Raw genomic sequence first — 19,482 nt, forward strand, 5'->3', positions numbered from 1 at the left:
CAAATCAGACAAAACTGTAATAAAAACACACTTAAATGTAAAAAAAAAACAAAAAAAACCTGACAGGATTTGTGGATTTTTCAAACTCTTCATAAAACAAAGACAAGCAGTTGAATTAAAAACAGTTTGATCAGATTATTTTACAGATTATTTTTCTGTTTTGAGCCGGGCCTGGCTCATTGTCCTTTTCTGTTTCACTGCTGTGATTTAAGCTGGGTGCAGCTTCATGTTTGCAAATATGAACATAACCTCGGTCTTACAGCAAGAAAGAGATTATATGGATTAGACGGATTACAGGAATGATGACCAAGTTTCCATAAAAGGTCCAGGAACCTATCTTATACTGCATTTGACAAAGGCAGGAGGATTTCACAACTAATTTCTCTGTACTCGAGTAGCACTTTGGTCTCAAAGTCACCATCAGCCCTGCAGGAACAAACAGCACCAACATGATAGCCTAAACGTTAATTCTTCAAGACATCAGTGCCCGGGATCAGCGGGGCGGGCACGAGTTGTTGTTGCGGTGGAGCTGGTTGTTGGGGAAAACAACAGTTTGTCAGATGCAGCATATGGCTGTGGGGGTGGTGGTGATGTTGGGCTGGGGAGGCTGTAAAACAGTGAAACCAGATTTAGCCTGACGACATCGGAGCTTTCACACAATGCAGGGATTAGAGAGAAAAGCACGAGTGAAATTTATTGTTCCTAAAGGTTAATATCTCACATCAGGCTGAGTTTAATGACAAAATGGATCAAACAGAGTATTTATAGAGAAACAGACCAAGATGATAAACGCCAGAAGAGGAAACAGCTTTTTGATGCCAACATTATCCTCTGGTTACAACAGTGTGATGACAGTTTACTATTTCTGAAAACACAGAACAATAAAACTGAACCAGTATGACTCAATATGCAAAGAAAGAAAATATTAGAAAGACTGTGATAGTTCATCTTCAATGTAATGATAACAATGTTCAATATTTGTAGATGATAGTTGATTCCTGCCTCTTTTGCCTGTGTCTGTGTGTTCAGTGATCAAAATATCTCATCAACCATCAAGACGGATTTTAATGAAACTCACAAAAAGTAATCATTAGACGTTCATCTACTCATTAACAACTGGAGTCAACCCAGTTCAAGATGGTAATCACCACTAATCAACCTTAAAAAACACACAAATGTCTGTAGCTCAGCCAGTTTGAGACAATGAGATTCATTTGATTGGGACAGTTGACGGAGACTTCAAAAAGTTGTGAAGAACAAATCTAAAAAGTCTTTCAGTGAAGGTAAATGAGTGACTGTGCCACCGTCAGGCTTTTCTTTAAAATGTCAGCACTAACATTTAGCTTAAGTGGAACAAATTTGTAATTTTTCAATTTACTTAATGGTTATAAGATCGCTTTTGGATTCATCTCTATTTGGTCACTCTGTGCAAAATGTTTAATTAATTTGTTCCTTAAGCTTGTTAAAAATAAGTAAATTACAATGTTTCACATTTAAATATGTTAAGATTTGATTTAGTTCTACAACATTAAGATTGTTGTACTTAATTATTAATTAATAATAAAAAAACAAAAGTTCCTAATTATATTATAAATTTAATATTATTTATTAAATAATTGAAACACCTTATTAAACTTTTCCTCATAAAGTAATTATTGTATGAAAGCTGCTCGCATGAGTCTTTAATAATTACAAGCAAACCGATACATTTCATATCAATTTAAATATTTTTGCTTTTATAATTCTCTTAACTGCTTTTATTTCTAGTGAACATCTGCAGGCACACATGTGACCGGAGCATGCATTATATCATTGCATCATATCATCTATATTTAGTTTTTAACTTTGAGGACATGAAATTGAATGTGAGTCACTTCTATATCAATTTGGCTTGTCTTTAAATCTAAAATAATTTAAACTGTAATCTAGTTTAAGGAATTCTGAACTGGTTTCAAATGTGATTCTGTTTTTCAAACAGCTTTGTGTCTCCACTCACGCGCCCCCTCTCGGCTCTGCACCGCCCGGCTCCATCAGACCTGTGATGGGTCAAGCAACTCAATTTCCTCACATTCCTGATCCGTTCAATCAGCCAGCCGCTCAACCACAGGCCTCATTCATCTCACTTAGAGACAAATAACCATTTTGGCAACATTTGAAATAGAGATTTGCCTCCCCTGTTCTTTTTGTCCAACCACTGCAGGGCCACCTGAATTTACACCACCTTAGCATCACATTTGTCTTTGTCCAAGTCTGTCATGTAACACTCTTCTTTGTGCTCACGTCTGTGCAGACAAACATTTTTGGGACTCAGTTCTTGCTTGTTTGTGCCTTTACAGCTGCTTTTTAAGTGATTAAATGTTCATTGAATTCGAATGAAAGCATCTATGGAATATCTGCAGGGGGTTGATGGAAACTGGACACACTTGATGTTTATGCCTTGGTGGAGATTAGGAGGATTAGCCAGCTTTTGTAGCAGAGATTATATTGTGCTTTGAGCTGTATCCCATGATGTTCCAAAAATAAATGTTTTATATTCTCAACATTTTATGTTTTTAGTCTTTTTGTATGTAATATTTATATTTCCACTTTCAACAGCAGTTTTTGCATTCAGTTCAGACAGAAAGGTCAGTTTTCTCATGGATCACAGCGTTTGAGATTTACCCTAATGGCTGAGAATGATGCACATCCAGCACACAAAACATTAAACAGACACCGCTCCTCCATGTTGCTATCTGACTGCAAGATAGAAAGCTTGATTAGCTTTATTGGCCTGCTTTACCTCCCTCTGCAGTCAATGCCCGTCATAAACGAATGGACGCTGTATTTAAAATGGTGAGGCTAAACGGTTGGATGAAAATCCAATTTTGTCACACAATCAGAGACAAGCCAAGGTTTGGTTTACATTAACTCAACGTGATGCGGTCACAACGGCATAGAGATTAAATGTCAAGTCCTGGTTGCTGCTCACATGCTGCTTGCTGATATTTAAGGCGCACAACTACAAACCACAGGAACGTAAATAGCCAAAACAGTAATTCAGCAGAAAAGCTCACTGTCCATTACAAACATGAAGATTAATTCTGAATAAAAATAGTTTTAATATGGCCTCCAAGCTTCAACAGTGTGAACAGAGATCATGTAATGAGCCACTGACGATGAGCATGACTGGTTTGTGGAAATTGCTTGAAAAAAAAAAAAACTGTGGGTAATTAAATCTGAATTTCATTATTTCTGTGTATTTCAGTGCAGTTTTCAGACAGAACATATCACTGAAGACAGAACACATGGTCAGAGCAATGCAACATAAATATCCTGGTCTTATTTGCTCTTATTTTGAAAGACATCAGTGGTGCTTCTACGTGTTTTTATTGTATTTTTGCCTCTTGTGACTTATGTTACTTGTTAATTTTTTACAGTCCATCAAATTAGAAACTCATGGTTTAAAAACAGACCTCACAAGAGTTAATGTAAGGGCCTTTTGGCTTTGAAAATTGAGCTTTTTGTAAAGTTGCAAAATAATTTTTTTATTTATTCATCTTTTTTTTTTTAAGTGGACAAATAAAAGCAATAATGTGGTTGTAAGCTTTTAAAAATGCTGGGTTTAATTCATATTCATGATTGATGCTGCTCTCTAATCAATCAGAGTCAGATGATGTCGAATCTTCAGCTCGGCTCTCTTGGATTCACAGTCTGCTCTAGGAGGCTACTACGAACCAAGTGCTGTGGGTGGGAACACCCAGTGGACCCAATGGAAAGACTCTGAAGCCACACAAAGTTAACTTGAGTAGGTTCAAGTCCAGCTCATGGAAAAAAAGAGCTGTGATCAGTGATTACTGATTACGAGTGGTGGTAGCTAAGATGAATGAGGAGCAGGTGTGACCGGTTTACTGAGGGCAGGGATGATTAAGGTAAGATGGCTGACAACACAGGGAGATGCTGGTACATGCCAAAGTGAACTAAATCCAGAAAAGAAAGAACAAACCAAACCAAAGAACTAATATTACATGCACATTAAGAAAAAATATGGATGTGTACACACACACACACACACACACACACACACACATATATATATATATATATATATATATATATATATATATATTTGTTTTTTATATGTCTCATCATACAATGTAAGATCCCAAAGCAAAGACACAGCTTAGAAAGTAACTGACTTCAACACCAAAGTTTGTGCTCAATAATCCTGGTAAAAATCCAACAATGTTCAATCAGGTCATTTAACTTCAAGTTTGCAAGTTTGAGCTGGAAAAGGTTTGAGTGCCCGCTCTGGGTCGGGGAGGAGGTCCTGCCCCAAGTGGAGGAGTTTACAGTATCTTGGGGTCTTGTTCACGAATGAGGGAAAAATGGCACGTGAGATCAATAGGCAGATAGGTGTGGTGTCTGCAGTGAAGCGGGCGCTGTACCGGTCCGTCGTGGTGAAGAGAGAGCTGAGTCAAAAGGCGAAGCTCTCAATTTACTGGTCGATCTACGTTCCTACCCTTATTTGTGGTCATGAGCTTTGGGTTGTGACCAAAAGAACAAGATCACGGATGCAAACGGTCTAAATGAGTTTTCTCCGCAGGGTGTCTGTGCTCTCTCTTAGAGATAGGGTGAGAAGCTCGGTCATCCGGGAGCTGCTGCTTCTCCACATCAAGAGGAGCCAGTTGAGGTGGCTCGGGCGTCTGGTTAGGATGCCTCCTGGACACCTCCCTGGTGAAGTGTTCCAGGCATGTCCCACCGAGAGGAGATCCAGTGGAAGACCCAGGACACGCTGGAGGGACTATGTTTCTCGGCTGGCCTGGGAACGCCTCGGGATTCCTCCGGAGGAGCTGGACCAAGTGGCTGGAGATAGTGAAGTCTGGGCCTCCCTACTTAGGCTGCTACCCCCATGACCCAACCCTGGATAAGCGGAAGAAAATGGATGGATGGAGTCAGCAATTTTATCCTAAAGACTGCATTTTTACTGTCCAGTATTTCATATTGACTTCAAAAGACCCCCCAAAAAAGGTAAATGCATCTTGATTTTTGTTTTTATTAGGATCGAAATGGGTCGCTCAAGTTAGAGTTTTAATAAATTAACGTAATCATGCACAAGTTGTGTACAAAAAAAATTACAGTACAAAATTAATTTCACAAACAACGCTGTTTAAAACAGTAAAAACATTGCTATCTGGTAAAACATCAGTGTTGCTGACACATTAAAAAGGCTCATTTCACTGAAGAACTGCGGCTCACGTAACAAACGGTCGAGCAGATAAAAAAATACAGTATCATAAAAATCACCCAAGAAAACTTAGTAGCTTATTCATACGTCCAGTCGAATAAAGTTTCAGAGAAATAACTGCACTGCAGGCAGCCAGGAATGTGAACAAAACCCAGAACAGATGAGACAGAAAGGAAACCACAAGGCTAATCGATTTCAACTCATGCTAAGTTACAACTACACAAAGCAACAAAGAGTTTGCACGATGCATTTCCACTTCAGAAAATCCCCCGACAAAAATGGGGAGACACTAAGTTTGTACAAGATTCATCATCCACGCCCGAGAGAGAGAGTGACTGATGTTGGGTTAGCAAGAGACATTCAAAAATATACACAACGAGTCCTTACATAAAAGAGCTGTTAGAGAATTGTCGTACAAAAGTCCAGAGTTTAAAAGAGCCCCTCTTCGTTTTTGATCAGCACCTCCACCACCTGTCTCTGGTAGCGGATGTCATTCAGAGCTGTCATGGCGTCCTGGTCGGGTGCACGCATGAGGGTGGGCCCGAAAATGATGCCGAGGTTCTCTGCGTTCATCAGATTGAATTTCTCGTTCTGTGTCACCCTGTAATAAAAACAGAAACAAGCATGTAAACAGGCATCAAAAGATCTTTAATGAGATACCTAATTAAACCCTGTGGGGATGAAGATTAAAATTAGACACTTCAAAGATTTTATGAACAAAAAAATCCTATAGTTAAACAACTTTTATGAGTTTTACAATACAATAAGAGCTGCCTTACCTTTTTAAATGGGCCATGAGGTATTTGAGAGTTTCTTTGTGGGATTGGGGGAGCAGAGCGAGAGCCTCGCGGAAAGCTTCCAGCTTCTTGTCTGGGTCTGTGAGTTCTGGCAAGCAGAAAAAGAAGGTGTGATTAGCATGAAAAAGATTCCTGGATGGGCCATTGGGGAGCAGGCTCGGGGGCCCGAAGGGTAAAATGGTGCCAGACAAGAGTCTTTATTTAAAATCCGTCTAAAAATAATTAAATTCGAAGTCATTCCGGGTGAGTCTGTGAAACCACCAGAGAGAGGCAGCTACAACGAGACACAAAATAACAAGAAGAAACAAAATCACCACAAAGACACAACACAAACACAACAACCAGAGACACGAGGCAGCTTTGAAGCACAAGATGACCACGGAAACCACATGAGAGAAACTGCTGACATAGACAAGAACAAATGAGGCATAAAAAACTGCAAGGTTGTTGGAAACAAAACAATTACCCAAACAAATCTCATACGGAGATAGAAAGAACAGCAAAGCAATGTAAATAATTAAAAGGAGACACAAAAACACCAAAAAATGAAACTGCTGTTTTCACATAACTGCCCACTGAGCCTTCTTTGCCTTATAAATTCACTTTAAAGAGACAGTTCAGCTTTTTAAAGTGGAGTTCTGTTGATAAATCATGAACATATGATGTTTGTAGTATGGCCTAGAAATAGAATATTGTTCAACTCTGTCCGAAAATGTATTGTGCAAATTGTAAATAAAATGCAATGATTTGCAAATCCAATAAACCTATAAAGATCGTAAAAGTAAGTGGTCAGAATAAGAAAACATTTTGTAACATAATAGTTAGAGGCTGAATTTCTCCAATGTAAAGATGGGCAGAGGTTCACCAGTCTGCAAAAAACTGCATCTAAACACAGTGGAACTATATCAGGACAGCGCTCCTTAGTGGGAAAAAAAAATGGGAATACTTTAAATATTAAATCCATACTTTTTATTTTAACATAAGCACAAAGTTTCTAGACATTTACAGGCTGTTGTTAAACAAGAGGGGCTGCTTAGTGTGAAACATGGCCTTGTCATCAATTTTTGAGCTCACATCAAATTCAAAATTAGCCTTATTTTTATCGTACAATTTCTTCAGCATTTAATTCGTTTACTTTGTTCCATTGTGAACAAAACTTTGCAAACCATTGCATTCTGTGTTTAATTTGCTTTTAAATGGACTGACACGCTAACAGCTGTCTGAGCGTGGCCAAGACCAAAGGGAAGAGTTGACATTTTAAAACAGACCCAGTCCCAACCCCACTTCAGAAGAGCTAAACTATCCCTTTAAGATGGATCAGACAACATTGCAACCTCAAAGGGAGCACTCAAGAATTAATGCACTTCCTGTGGAACAGCAGAAAGCCATTAGTAACTACAAGGAGGGGTGAGTATACTGTAGTTTCTGCTGATGCAAGGGGATTTTATTTATTTTTTGCTTTGTTTTCAGGTACAAAGCAGTAGTTTGATGTGTGTTCTGGAGGTATTTTTGCAGCTAAATCATTAGATAAAGAAGTGCCTGTTGGACAACCACAGTTTTAATTTATAGTGTTTGTAAATGGAGCAAAAAACATTGACTAAGCTGTAATCATTTAACAGCTCTATCCACAACCCAGACTCAAAACAATATAATTATCTCATGCAAATGCAACAATGAAAAGAAAAAAAGAAAGAATACCCATAAAAACCTAACAATCACTGTGTGCAGGTAAATGCATGTGTTTTTGCTGATTTGTCAAGCCGTGACGTACTTGCAGCTTCGACGAACTGGGGGTAGGCTTCGAATGGGATGACAGGAACTGGCAGATCCCTGAGGTACAGTTTCAGAGCACTCGTGATGATATTGATGTCTTCATAGGCTCTCGCTGAGATGTCTGTCTTCTCGCCATCTGTAGCGATGGGTTTAAGAACCAAGAAGAAACAAAAAGAAGAAAATGAGAATGCTTAAACTGAAAAATGCCTCATCAGCACTTTCCCATCCATCCGTCCACAGGATGAACTCAGGAGTGAAGGGATTGTGTTAAACAATGCAAAAACAATGAATTTTATTCCAGAGTATCATCTATCATCTCCCTGGCCTGTTTAATTCTGACTTTTGCCCGTTTATGCATGCTTTCCAGAGGAGGCTGTGGCCTACTTGTGCTGGCAGACTGAGCATCACTGTGCTGTGAGCTGGAATGACACTCTGTCATGGATGATCTCCTGCATGCAGATCTGGCTCTGCACTTCAGTCCACTGTTGCAGGCTTTTTCTTACAGTTAAAATTCAGACGGCACTGGCCCAAGACAGGTTTATTCTCACTAAGTCCACAGCTGAATCCCAACACAGCCACGTTTAAGGCAGTGCATGGTTTGTAACCTGTGAGGTCTGTCCAGAGTTGAAAGATCTGCATCCCCAGATGGACACTAATCCTCCACAAATATGCCAGTTTTTCAGTAATCTGAAAAGTTCTGCCTCACGTGGACATATGCAAGCAGGGAATTTCTTCCAATGCCATTTATAAGTTGACAGGAATCTATAAAGCCAGCAACACAAACCTTTATCAAACCCCATCTTCACTTCTTCCACCGAGTCACTGAATCCAGATATTCTGTAGAGGCCTTCTGACTTCAATCCTAGAGGAGCAAACATTAAATAAACAATTATTCAGACAATTTGACAAAACTGGTGTTGCAAAAAACTGTAATTTAGAAAATGATAAATGATATACAAAAGAAATTAAGGATATGATGTCCACAGTGTCATGGAACAAGGAGAACAAGGGCCGATGCAAATAGTTTTCTGCATCACTGGGCAAAATAATAAAGACATAAATCAAACTTAGCTTCAGACAGACATTAGAGGGCAGACAATGAGGGAACAACAACTTATAGCTGCATGATTTAAATGAAATGCTATCAGCTAAGGCAGCAGGAAACCGAGTAATGGATTCCTCATTACACGTTTACAATTACCAGCATGCTCATAATTCCTCCCAGTCACCCCTCCAATGGCAAAACATTAACTTAATCAGTAATTGAATCCAGTTTTTAACAAGCAAAAGCAGAATACGCTGCGGATGACAAGCTAGCTGTATAACAATAAGATTTAAACTGTAAGCAGCTGCTTAAAATCCGTTTGAATCAATTTATTGTAGCCGCTCAAAATATTAGAAATTGAAAGCTGTTCAAGCTTTTCAATATAAATGTTTAAAGATGGCTATAATTAGAATAAAATGTGATTTCCTCTCCAGAAGCATTTCTTCCTCATGGAAGCAAACACTCAAAAATATTTTTATTAATTCTATTGGGCAATAAATTGTTTACAGTTTTTAGATGAAAATGTTTCCACTGACAGGAGTTCATTTTAGTATTTTGCACTGTGAGACATTTCTTTCTATTCATCTTGGACAACATTCTTCTTAAATCCACCTGCTAATAAAAATGCGCACACACTAACCTCTGGACTCGATCTCTCGTATGCACATGTCCACCACCATGGGTCGGGCTGTGTTGTAGGCTTGCACCAGGGTCGTGAGGTCACAGCTGTACACCTTACGAACGTGTCGCAGGTCCGGCTTACAGTCGTTAGGCACCTGAGCCGAGCACTCTTTGTGCACATTCATGCCACAATCTAAAGGGAGACACACACAGATGGGTTCGTTCATGAGTGAAAGGGTTCGCTCAATAGAATCTGTGAATAAAACCAATAGAAAGTGGAGATTATGTTATTTTAAACTACTACAAACTACACATTGGTCAACAAGAACTTTGTTTTGTTAAGATGGGACTTGGGGTTTTGACCAACAGCAGTCCATTAAATGTCACAAGCCCTTTGGAAAGATGCTGCTCTAGAGTAATCGATTTACTTTACGAGGGTCAATCATTAATTAACATGAGACAAAAAATAAAATGTTAAAATGAAAGAAAAAAACATCAAATAAAACTAAAGAACATGAAAGAGGAATGTGTGGTGTAATGTCTGATATAAGCACATATAAAAACATTTTTGTTTCCTTTTTTTTACACAAATAAGAAATAGATTAAAAAAATATATAAATAAATGAATTAACAAATTGTTAATCGGTTGTAGATTGAATGACCAGGTTTGAGAAAATGAGTTTAATTCTGACCAAATTGATCAACTTAGCACTAATGTGAGCAGGGCCAAAGGTCAAAGTGCATTGTTGCCATCTTAAATAAAATGCTGCACCAAAACAGCTACAGCTAGCTGCTGCTGCTGCTACTTTTTATGTTGATAAATAACCAAAGAATTTCAAGTAATAACTGTTAAATGCAAAAACGGGAATATAAAAGTTTATAACAATGACTTCACATGAAGCGCATGAGTTATTTTAAATTGGAGTGGTTTTAATTCTGCAGCAATCAACTTTAGTCTTGGATTAACTCAAATTAGATGTTAATTTGTCAATCCAAAAAAATAAATAAATAAATGAAAATAAAAACTGAAATCATTCAAAGAGCTATCTACAACAAACAGGATTTTAATTGTTCAGTCACAGAACTCCACTTAAAAATATGGGCTATCATTTTAACATCATGGTGAGTACACAAGGTTATTGCTTTTTCTTTATAGCATATACAATCTTATTATTATTATTATTATTATTATCATCATTATTTTATGATTTTTCTTGTCAGGAACAGACAGACCAGCTTTGCTTCATAACAGAAACACATGGAGGCAGTCAGTTTAGGGGAGCAGTGAAAATGCTGGTGCCCAGAGGAGGGACAGTGAGCTCTGCTGCTCGCTCTGTTCTTCTCCAAATCCAAGCTTGCACACATTGTCTGTGGAAGAAGCAGTTGAGGAGCTGCGGGCTACAGAAGACCTAGTTTCCCTGATTAAAACGGGACATCTCTATAGCTCTTTTGTCTTCAAGTTCTGAAAGGTTTTTGTTTTCACAAATTCAGTGGGGTCTGTGACTCCAACTCCAACCCCCTCACTAAAAATATATAATCCGTTTAAAAATGGACACATTTTCCGTAAAAAACAAAATCTACACTAGAAAGCTTTGGGAAGCTGTCTTTAGACTATGATTAATGCGAGTCCCTGGAGAAATTCACACAGCCTGAATTTATAGGCATTGATGCAGAAATGTAATTACCTTAAGAGATGATTCTCTTAAAGACAGGAGTATAATAATGACACGTCATCAGACGCGACCCGGCTGAGCTCTTGTGTTCATGGGAGAACATTGATGGGCCTGGGTCCCACATGGGGAGGGACCCAAGGGACACATGTAAAAATAGGATGCTGCACTGCAATCCCAACTCTGACTCTGCTATATGGCTCCGTTTGGATCAGTTTAGTGCTAGCTGGTTCCTAAAGCCTTATCAGCCAGTCCATTTGAAATTAAATTTTAATGGGTTCGTTCTTTTCAAACCAAGTATTTGGGTTAAAGAGGGGTTGAGTTGTGACCCAGCTCTTTGGATATAACTGGCTGGATTTTAATATGTGTGGAAACAGGGCTTCCTCCTCACACTCAGCTCTGCACCTCATTAAAGAGATATGCCAGCTTTGTTTTCCTTCATGGGCATGATGGGATGAGGCTGGGTGTAAGGGGGTGGGGGTGTTGCACTCTGATGAGGGAATGTGCCACAACAAGGACAAGCAGAGACTTTGCTCTTTGGCACTCAACCAAAACCAGTTCACACATACAAAAAAAGAAAAAGGAGGGTGATGGGAGAACAGTTTTTGGTATGCAAATGAGGGCGTCATGAGAGACTTCGGTGCCCCAGATTCTTCTGGCTGAGGTTGAGTCTGAAGGAATGACGGCATGTTTACAGACGATAATGATTGGCTTTTACCATATGCGCCTTTAAAGGGATTGTTGTCAGTTCACAACATCAAGACGTTAATATTTAATATCAGAGCTCCCGGAGATTCATGTGGCACACTTTGTTGCATCAATAAAACATCAGAGATGCACTTCAGACTGCGTTACCGTGCCGTGCTGCTGATGGAAACAGACTCACACAAGAAGTCAGTTTCATCTCAGTAGAACAGAGAAGAAAAATGCAACCGAACAATTCATGGGTGAATATTTTGAAAATGTGTTCACACTGGGAGTCACAATCCATCAGTGAAAATGAGCCGAGCTTTAAAATGCATCAGCCACATTCGGCTCATTGTGTTTTCTGGCTCAGTGTGCGACTAATCTATTAAGTCATCAAAGAGGAAACCCAGAGAGCTTTTGTTACCATGAAAATAAGGATGAGAACATCTTTTTTTAAACAAAACAAGCCTTAGAAAGTCATTCAGCTACATGTCTAACCCCCAAACTTCAACTGAGAAAAGATCAAATTAGGTCAAACACAATGTTTTATATCACAGCTCATTTAATTTAGTTGTACAACCCATAATCCTCGAACTACTGCAGAGATTTTGGATTAAATATCAGTAATCCTGGTCCAGATGCACTGCAAACCAAGTAACCCAAATAGTGTAATTTTCACTTTGAGCACTTTAATTATTATTTTTTTGTTCTGTTCAGACATACCTGTACATTTGATCCCCTGAGCCATCAGTCCCCACATGAATCTGGTACAGTGTTCGCACCAATGAGGCCCTCGAAAGGTATGAACCTAAAACAAGAAGAACAGTGATGGATGTTAGTGACAGACAGAGAACGGGGTGTTCCTGCAGTTACCTCATCCCTTTCTGTAGTTTGCCTCAGTGGAGGATGATCCATATGTGTGTGGAGGACTCTGCCATTGTTGCATGGCAGTTAAATGAAGTTGCTGGGAGACTTTTCAATGGAGACACTGGAAAAAGGATGCTCCCATGCGGGTAACAACAACACAACCAATCACAGAGGCCTCTGAACTGAGCAAACTAAAGCTCACCAAGCATGCTTTAAAAGCTATGCAATGTATTTATTATTAAATCTATTTAATGTGAGGGATCATGTTAATCATACAGGAGAAGATGGATTGCAATGGTTTAGTTAAACACACAATACTGTACATATAAAACATAAATACTGTTCAACATGAAAATATACTTTTACACTACACAGTTTTTGCGCCATATTTTTGTCCATTTAAAAATAATTTATAAATTGAAGTCGCACAAAGAAAAACTGCACAACGGTTGCAGAAACAGCATAAAAGTCTGAAATGCAGCAATCAGCAAAACAAAAGCCCACAGCAGCAGAATGGGTGTGAGAAACATCAGCTCTTTCAGAGACTTGACAGGGAAATTTCTCTTCGTCCCATAAAAAAAAAAAAAAAAAAAAAAAAACAGGAGCCAAACACTCCTCCACTGTTTCGCCTCTCCAGCAGTAATCTCCCATCTGGTGCTCCGACTAACAGCAGTGCTCCAGTCAAACCAGCAGATTTTCTTTTGATAAAGCCTCACTGGACAGACCAAAAACAGCACTGTTCTCCATCCCCCTCAGAAACATTCGCCCCCTATCTTTTCATCTCCCACATTCGAGGGATGAGAGTAGAGAAGCAGCCCTCTGGCCACACATGATGACATTAGTTTGATAAAACCTCACAGGAACTCTTCAAGCTCATCCAGTCTTACCTTGAAGTTGTGAACTTTTTCAGATTTGGGGATCCGGTCGCTCTCCTTCAGAGTGGCTCTCCGAACCAGCGAGGTGAGCTGCGAGTAGGCTAATAGTTTAAGTGGTTGCCAGAAAGTGGCTGAAGAAGGTTTCTGTGGCCCCATTCTCATCCCCAAAGCTGCTGAGAGAATATCCTCCTGACTGGCCTCCTGTTTGGTCTTTTGCACTAAAGGCTTCTCTTTCTTCTGTGAATTGAAGGGCTCTTTGGATGGCATCCCAAGAATGAAGTCTCCAAAAATAGATGAAAATTAAGTGAAAAAGTCCCCCTTCAAAAAAAATTAAAGGGAAACCTCTCAATGTTCAAAGCAAGTAAATGTCATACAAAACTTGCATTGCCCCATTTAAATAGCAACATCACAGAACTAATATAAAATATTCAGCAAAATCTGCAAATAATTAAAGGCTGAAATATATAAAAAAATATATAAAAAATAGCAAAACTCCTGTTCCTGAGTCTTCTCCCAGCAGTGACCAAGTGAAGCGAAGTGATTGGAGTGCCAGGTTTTTATACAAAGGAGGTGCAGCCTTGGATGCTCATGTGGTTCTCTGGGAACGTAAATGCAGATGAGATGAGTGGTGGAGCTAATCCTCTCCTCCCTGTGCAAAGCTGATAGTCTCTCTGGAACAGAGGCAGCACACTGTTTGTGAGTGGATGCAGACACAGAGGGGGGAGGAGGAGGATGGAGGTGGACCCTCTAGTAGAAGCAGCAGATTAAATGGATCCCACCAGCCAATTGCAGCATGGTTACGCCGCAGCTTTGTAGTAGCCTCTTCCCCGCCCCCCACACAACCGTCAGACGTCCTATAACAGAGGGGAGCCCAGGCGTACAGGATGATGAAATGAGAGTGGGATGATAATGAGCAATGAATGAGTCATGCAGCCAGAGTGGGCTTCAGCCTGGAGAAGTTGCGACAGCAGTGGGCCGTTGGAGCTATTTTCAAAATCACGTTGCCACAGAAACCAGTGACGACTGGAGCTCGAAGGATACAAAAGGCTGGAAGCATCAGACCATACATGGGAAATGTGTTGGAAGACGTCATAAAAAGTGATGCAAATACAATTTATCCAGCTGGTAACTTTTCAGTCATTTCATTCGCTGAAACACCTTACAGTGGGAGCGAATAGTTTAAACTTTACCTCCCAACAAAGCAAAAGCAGAATATTGTTTATTACTCATAAATATTTAGCTTTGAAAAGCGCATTTGACCCTCTTTTGGTAAAATAAAGTATACAATAAAACATTTAACATATGTCTGCGACACGCAGGCAATCCGACAGCTGGGCGTGCTTTTGTTTCTTTGCTGTGTCTTTGTCTGCATGTTCATTTCCTTGAGGTATACACTGATGTAAGCCTTTGTGTTGCCTGCATGCAAATGAAGACTCAAAAATTACATTGCGGCATCAACGTGTTCGAGAAAGGATTCTTCAACCTGCTTGACGTTATTCACACTTCGAAGCAAATGTGATTATGCTCCCACGTCTCAGTGTCTAAATTCAGTCTTGGCTGCTGAGATTTCTTACCGCCTTTTTTTTTTTTAACAGCAGAGAAGGAAGTGACTGTACAGAAATCGATGGCTGTTTTTGACTCTTGCTGGTCCCATGTCTTTGGAGAAGCATCAGAATGAGAGTCAGAGCAGCAGAAGAGGCTTTGAAGATCAGAGCAATTATGTAGAGTGGCATCCCGAACTGTGCTTCCAGGTTGGAAACATGAAAGACGTGACTCTGAGTGCTTCCAGTGAAGCTACTGTCTCTCATCCTCGCTGGAAGTCTCCGCTCAAGAGGCCACCTGAGATAAAACACAGTAAGAGGCTTTTATATGCATCGGTTCATCCTCTCAGACCTGGAGCCATTTCAGGGGGGGGGGGGGGTTGCAGCGTAATTGTGTTGCCTGCTGCTGACTGTTTCCCTCCCAGTGTGTAGTTCACTTTGACTGCAGCTCTAATTGACACTGATTGATTTTCTTGTTTTTCAAACATGTCCAGAGACGGAACCCCTAAGGACAGATGCATGGGATGTGGTATCTTTCACATCTTTGCTATGTCCATCAGTGTCCAGCCTGGACCGGCTTGTCTACATTTAAGATTTTAAACAATAACCCAGTTCAGTACCAGTCTGGTTTAATTCTGACTTGACCCCCTGAAAACCCTAACAAAGTTGGAAAATTCTCCTTTTTTTTTTTAACTTAATTTCCCTTTTCCTTCCCAATCTCTTCTAATCCATTAAGCTGCAGTTGAGTTGGGTCAGAGGGCTGTTACATAAGGAAATGTTCCTCTTATGTATTGCTGACCCAAAATGGCACAAAGAGCCATTTACTCTCATCATCTGAATGTGAACTCTGAGGGTCATGATTTATTTTGCAGACACTCACATAACAGTCTTTGTTTGGCATAAGGAACAGCCACCATAATCCACCTTCGTTTTCAGCCAAAGCAGGCGAGAAAACCAAACAACACCAAAAGGCATCAAACTATATAAAACTAGGCTAATCTACTTATCTAACATTCATAACTTACTGTTACATAAACTACGTGTAATGATAAATCTGAGTGCCTGAGCATGAAAAATCCAGTTTGAGGGACAAAGTCTGCAGAAACCTGCCAGCTGTTAAACATGAAATATGAATCTTGACATGCAGCTGGAAGAAATTGATGCTTATTTAACATTTAAATGTTTTAAATATTAAAGTAAAATTAAAAGTCTGATTAGCTGTTCTCTAAAAATATGTTTTTATGACTTTTCTTAAATTAGCAAATGATTAGTATAATGTTTGAGTTGAAAAAGATGCATCAGACGAGAAATTAGACAAAAAAAAAATGGAGGTTTGACAAAAACTTTAACCAAGGTGTTGGACCACAATGAACATGCTAGGTTTGTTTAAAGTCATTATTAATGAATAATAATAATAAGTGTTGAATATTATTCAAACATTGAGCAGAATGCTCTCTGGCACTCAGAAATTTAAGGTCACTGATAAAGAATAAAACTGTTAAAAAAAAAAAGTATTTATCTGGAAAACAACCTCAGAAATATTTTGAGGATGTTAGAGTGGTGGAACGAAGTTTTGCTGAACTGTGACAAATGAAGGACTTTCAAAAAGTACGTTTCCCTCAACATAACATTTCCCATGGGACATTTGGAAATGAGCATCAGAACATTATTTGCTCATTTTGAAAATGAATCCCATGGACTCATTACGTTAAAATACAACAGTCAGGGGAATTTAGGTAAAGGTTTATGGATGTTTATGTTAAATTAACGTTGCACCATGTGTGGGAAGTGTGTGAGGTCAGAGACTTTTGTCTGCTCAGAAAGGAGCCTGCAGGTTCATCTGGTAACTCCAAGGTCTTCTCCAAGTCTGTAAGCTGGAAAGCCGAGCTCGTCTTGACTTCACCTCGGCCTGATGAGCGTGTTTTATAAAACACTTCCTGCCCCACTGTCCAGCGCAGGTTCTCACTGACGAGCATCTAGAAGCATGAAACTTTGTACATCTATGAAAGCCTGTTTTCATGACTGTCTCACCTTGCAAGTAAAAGACTGGTTAAAAATCTTCTTGTGTCCTCAAAGTGGCTTATAGGATATTTATTTATCTAACAACAACTATATAGTGGAAATAACCTTCAACATCTGCCGAGAAAAGGAACCAGCACTTCCATAAAATTGTTTCTGTTGGTTAATTGACCAGGCTCTGTGCTTTAGGAACAACTTAGTTGCCAAAAAAAAAAAAAAAAAAGTAATCAATAAAGAAAAATATTGTAAAGCAAACATACTTCTCATAAGAAGATTCTAGATATTTAAATATAACATGACTTATTTTCAGATGCATGCTGGGAGTTTTTGCTATGGTTTCCTCCTCTCATAAATATATGAATAGAGCAATGCATGCAAAGAAACTGAGTCTTTCTGAGACTCTTACTGATAAAATTGACAAAACATCTCTCAAACGATACTGAACAACAGAAAACTGGCAATAAAATGTGACTACGTTCATATGTTTGTTGTTTTCTTAAGTCAAACTACACAAATGAAGAGCCTAAAATAACAGATATGGTTGCATTAACCTTACAGGACAATCTTTTGTTCTTCACATGGACAGAAATGTTCACTGGAAAGAGTCAACTTGGTTAAACCAGGAAATACCACATATGCATAAGAAGCAGAACAAAGTGTCACCTTTTTTTTGCTGCCCCTGCAAGAATCTGGGAGCAAATTACACCATATTTTACTCGAACAAATAGATTACGGAGGATGTGGCTGGATCTGTCTGTGCTTTGACAGTGATTTATGGTCGGCTGCTATCACATCCTGCGATTCACTCTGCAAGGTCGGTACAAACGCAGGAGACACTCTTCACAATATCTGTGCACAGTTCAGTGAGAGAAACGACTCAACTGCATCTTAAAATGGAAATGCATTTTCATGTTTGATTCTAGTTCTAGAAAATGTGCAATTATGAAAGATTATTAATTTTGCCCAACATCCAGAACTGGCCTCATGGTTTAAAGGGGTCAAGTGCAAATGCTTTAATTAATCCAGTGCCAGGAAACTATTAACAACAAAGGGATTAGGAGTAATCACTCCTCTTCATAAAGAACAGCTGGGAATTAGACTGAATGACAAATGGCCGAGAAGACTAATTGAAAGGTTTGGGGTTTTAATTAAATGTTATGTGGCTCCTCTCAGAAAACCTCCTGACAACAATGCAAATATTTATACGGAACAAATGTCTTGGTGTGCGTGAGGTTTTTAGGCACAAGAGAGATGATTTCATGTCAAAATGAATTTAGAGATTCCAACATTTAGTCAATCTTTACAAAAAGAAAAAAGAAAAACAAATATATTGTTCCCTGAACAAAACTTCATAGATGCTTCTTCATGAAGGAAAATACACACACACATTTTTGTTGGTAAGTAAATAAGTTAGTAAATTAATATTTTATATGATACATCAAAGTTCATGTTCAATTATCCAGATAAAAAAATCCACCAAGGTTAAGTCAGGTCATCTGAATGTTTTTTTTTTTTTTTGAGACGTTTCGTTTTTCATCCAAAGGACTTCATCAGTCCGAGGGCTCACAATAAACTCAGTCCCACAAGCAGCACACACATAGTGGACCAACCAGGTTTATAGTGATAAGACGGTTTCTGGGGCCCGCCCTCTCCACCGTCGACTCCTCTGAGGCAGCCATAGCCAAAGTGGTTCAAAACATCAAAGTTCATGCTCAATAATCCAGGTAGAAAACCAACAAAGTTAAGTCAGGTCCTCTGGACTGTTTCTTATTTTTTTGTTGTTGAGACATTTCATTCTTCTTCCAAAGGACTTCATCAGTCCGAGGATCCACAACAAACCCAGTCCCACAAGAAGCACATTCACAGTGGGCCAACTAGTTTGCTGGTTGGTGATGGTTTCAACATGGTTTCAGCATTGAGATTAGACGTCTCAACATCAAAATAATATGTCCATATGTCATCTGGATTATTGAGCATAAACTTTGATGTTTTGAACCACTTTGGCTATGGCTGCCTCAAAGGAGTCAAAGGAGGAGAGGGCGGGCCCCAAAAACCATCTTATCATCAGCAAACTGGTTGACCCATGTGAGCATGCTGCTTGTGGGACTGAGTTTGTTGTGGACTGATGAAGTCCTTTGGATGAAGGACGAAATGTCTCAGCAACAACAACAACAACAAAAGTCCAGATGACCTGACTGAACATTGTTGGATTCATATGATAGATATTTCTTTTTAAATTTTGAAATAGTGTCTTCCAACCTTTGGTCTAACCATTTTATTGCAGTTGCTCTTTTCTGAAATAAACATAAAAGGCTGAAAACTTCTTGGACTTCCACGATAGTTACTTGTTTCAAAAACGAATC

At 39.2% G+C, this 19,482-nt stretch overlaps 2 protein-coding genes across 2 annotated transcripts in view; one reads left to right on the forward strand and one right to left on the reverse strand.

Moving 5' to 3' along the window:
* osbpl6 (oxysterol binding protein-like 6) overlaps positions 1-19,482 on the forward strand; it is a 792,463-nt gene that overhangs the window by 197,952 nt on the left and 575,029 nt on the right. The window lies entirely within an intron of this gene.
* Positions 5,029-14,073, reverse strand: chn1 (chimerin 1). The gene is made up of 7 exons (XM_037686975.1): positions 13,572-14,073; positions 12,541-12,625; positions 9,480-9,653; positions 8,579-8,656; positions 7,793-7,930; positions 6,004-6,109; positions 5,029-5,825 (listed from the first exon to the last, which is right to left on the reverse strand). Exons 1-7 carry the CDS (start codon positions 13,824-13,826, stop codon positions 5,654-5,656), a joined length of 1,008 nt encoding a protein of 335 aa, XP_037542903.1. The 5' UTR covers positions 13,827-14,073; the 3' UTR covers positions 5,029-5,653.

Source organism: Nematolebias whitei, chromosome 13 (genome assembly GCF_014905685.2).
Source record: "Nematolebias whitei isolate Nwh7 chromosome 13, NemWhi1, whole genome shotgun sequence".
Taxonomy (NCBI): Eukaryota; Metazoa; Chordata; class Actinopteri; order Cyprinodontiformes; family Rivulidae; genus Nematolebias; species Nematolebias whitei.

Bases quoted from the DNA above. Each gene is read 5' to 3' on its own strand.
- chn1 (XM_037686975.1), bottom strand. From the start codon at position 13,826: ATGCCATCCAAAGAGCCCTTCAATTCACAGAAGAAAGAGAAGCCTTTA. The intron at 8,657-9,479 runs GTTAGTGTGTGC...TTGCTCCTCTAG, and splicing joins ACGAGAGATCGAGTCCAGAG to GATTGAAGTCAGAAGGCCTC. The intron at 6,110-7,792 runs GTACGTCACGGC...TCTGCTTGCCAG, and splicing joins CCAGTTCGTCGAAGCTGCAA to AACTCACAGACCCAGACAAG.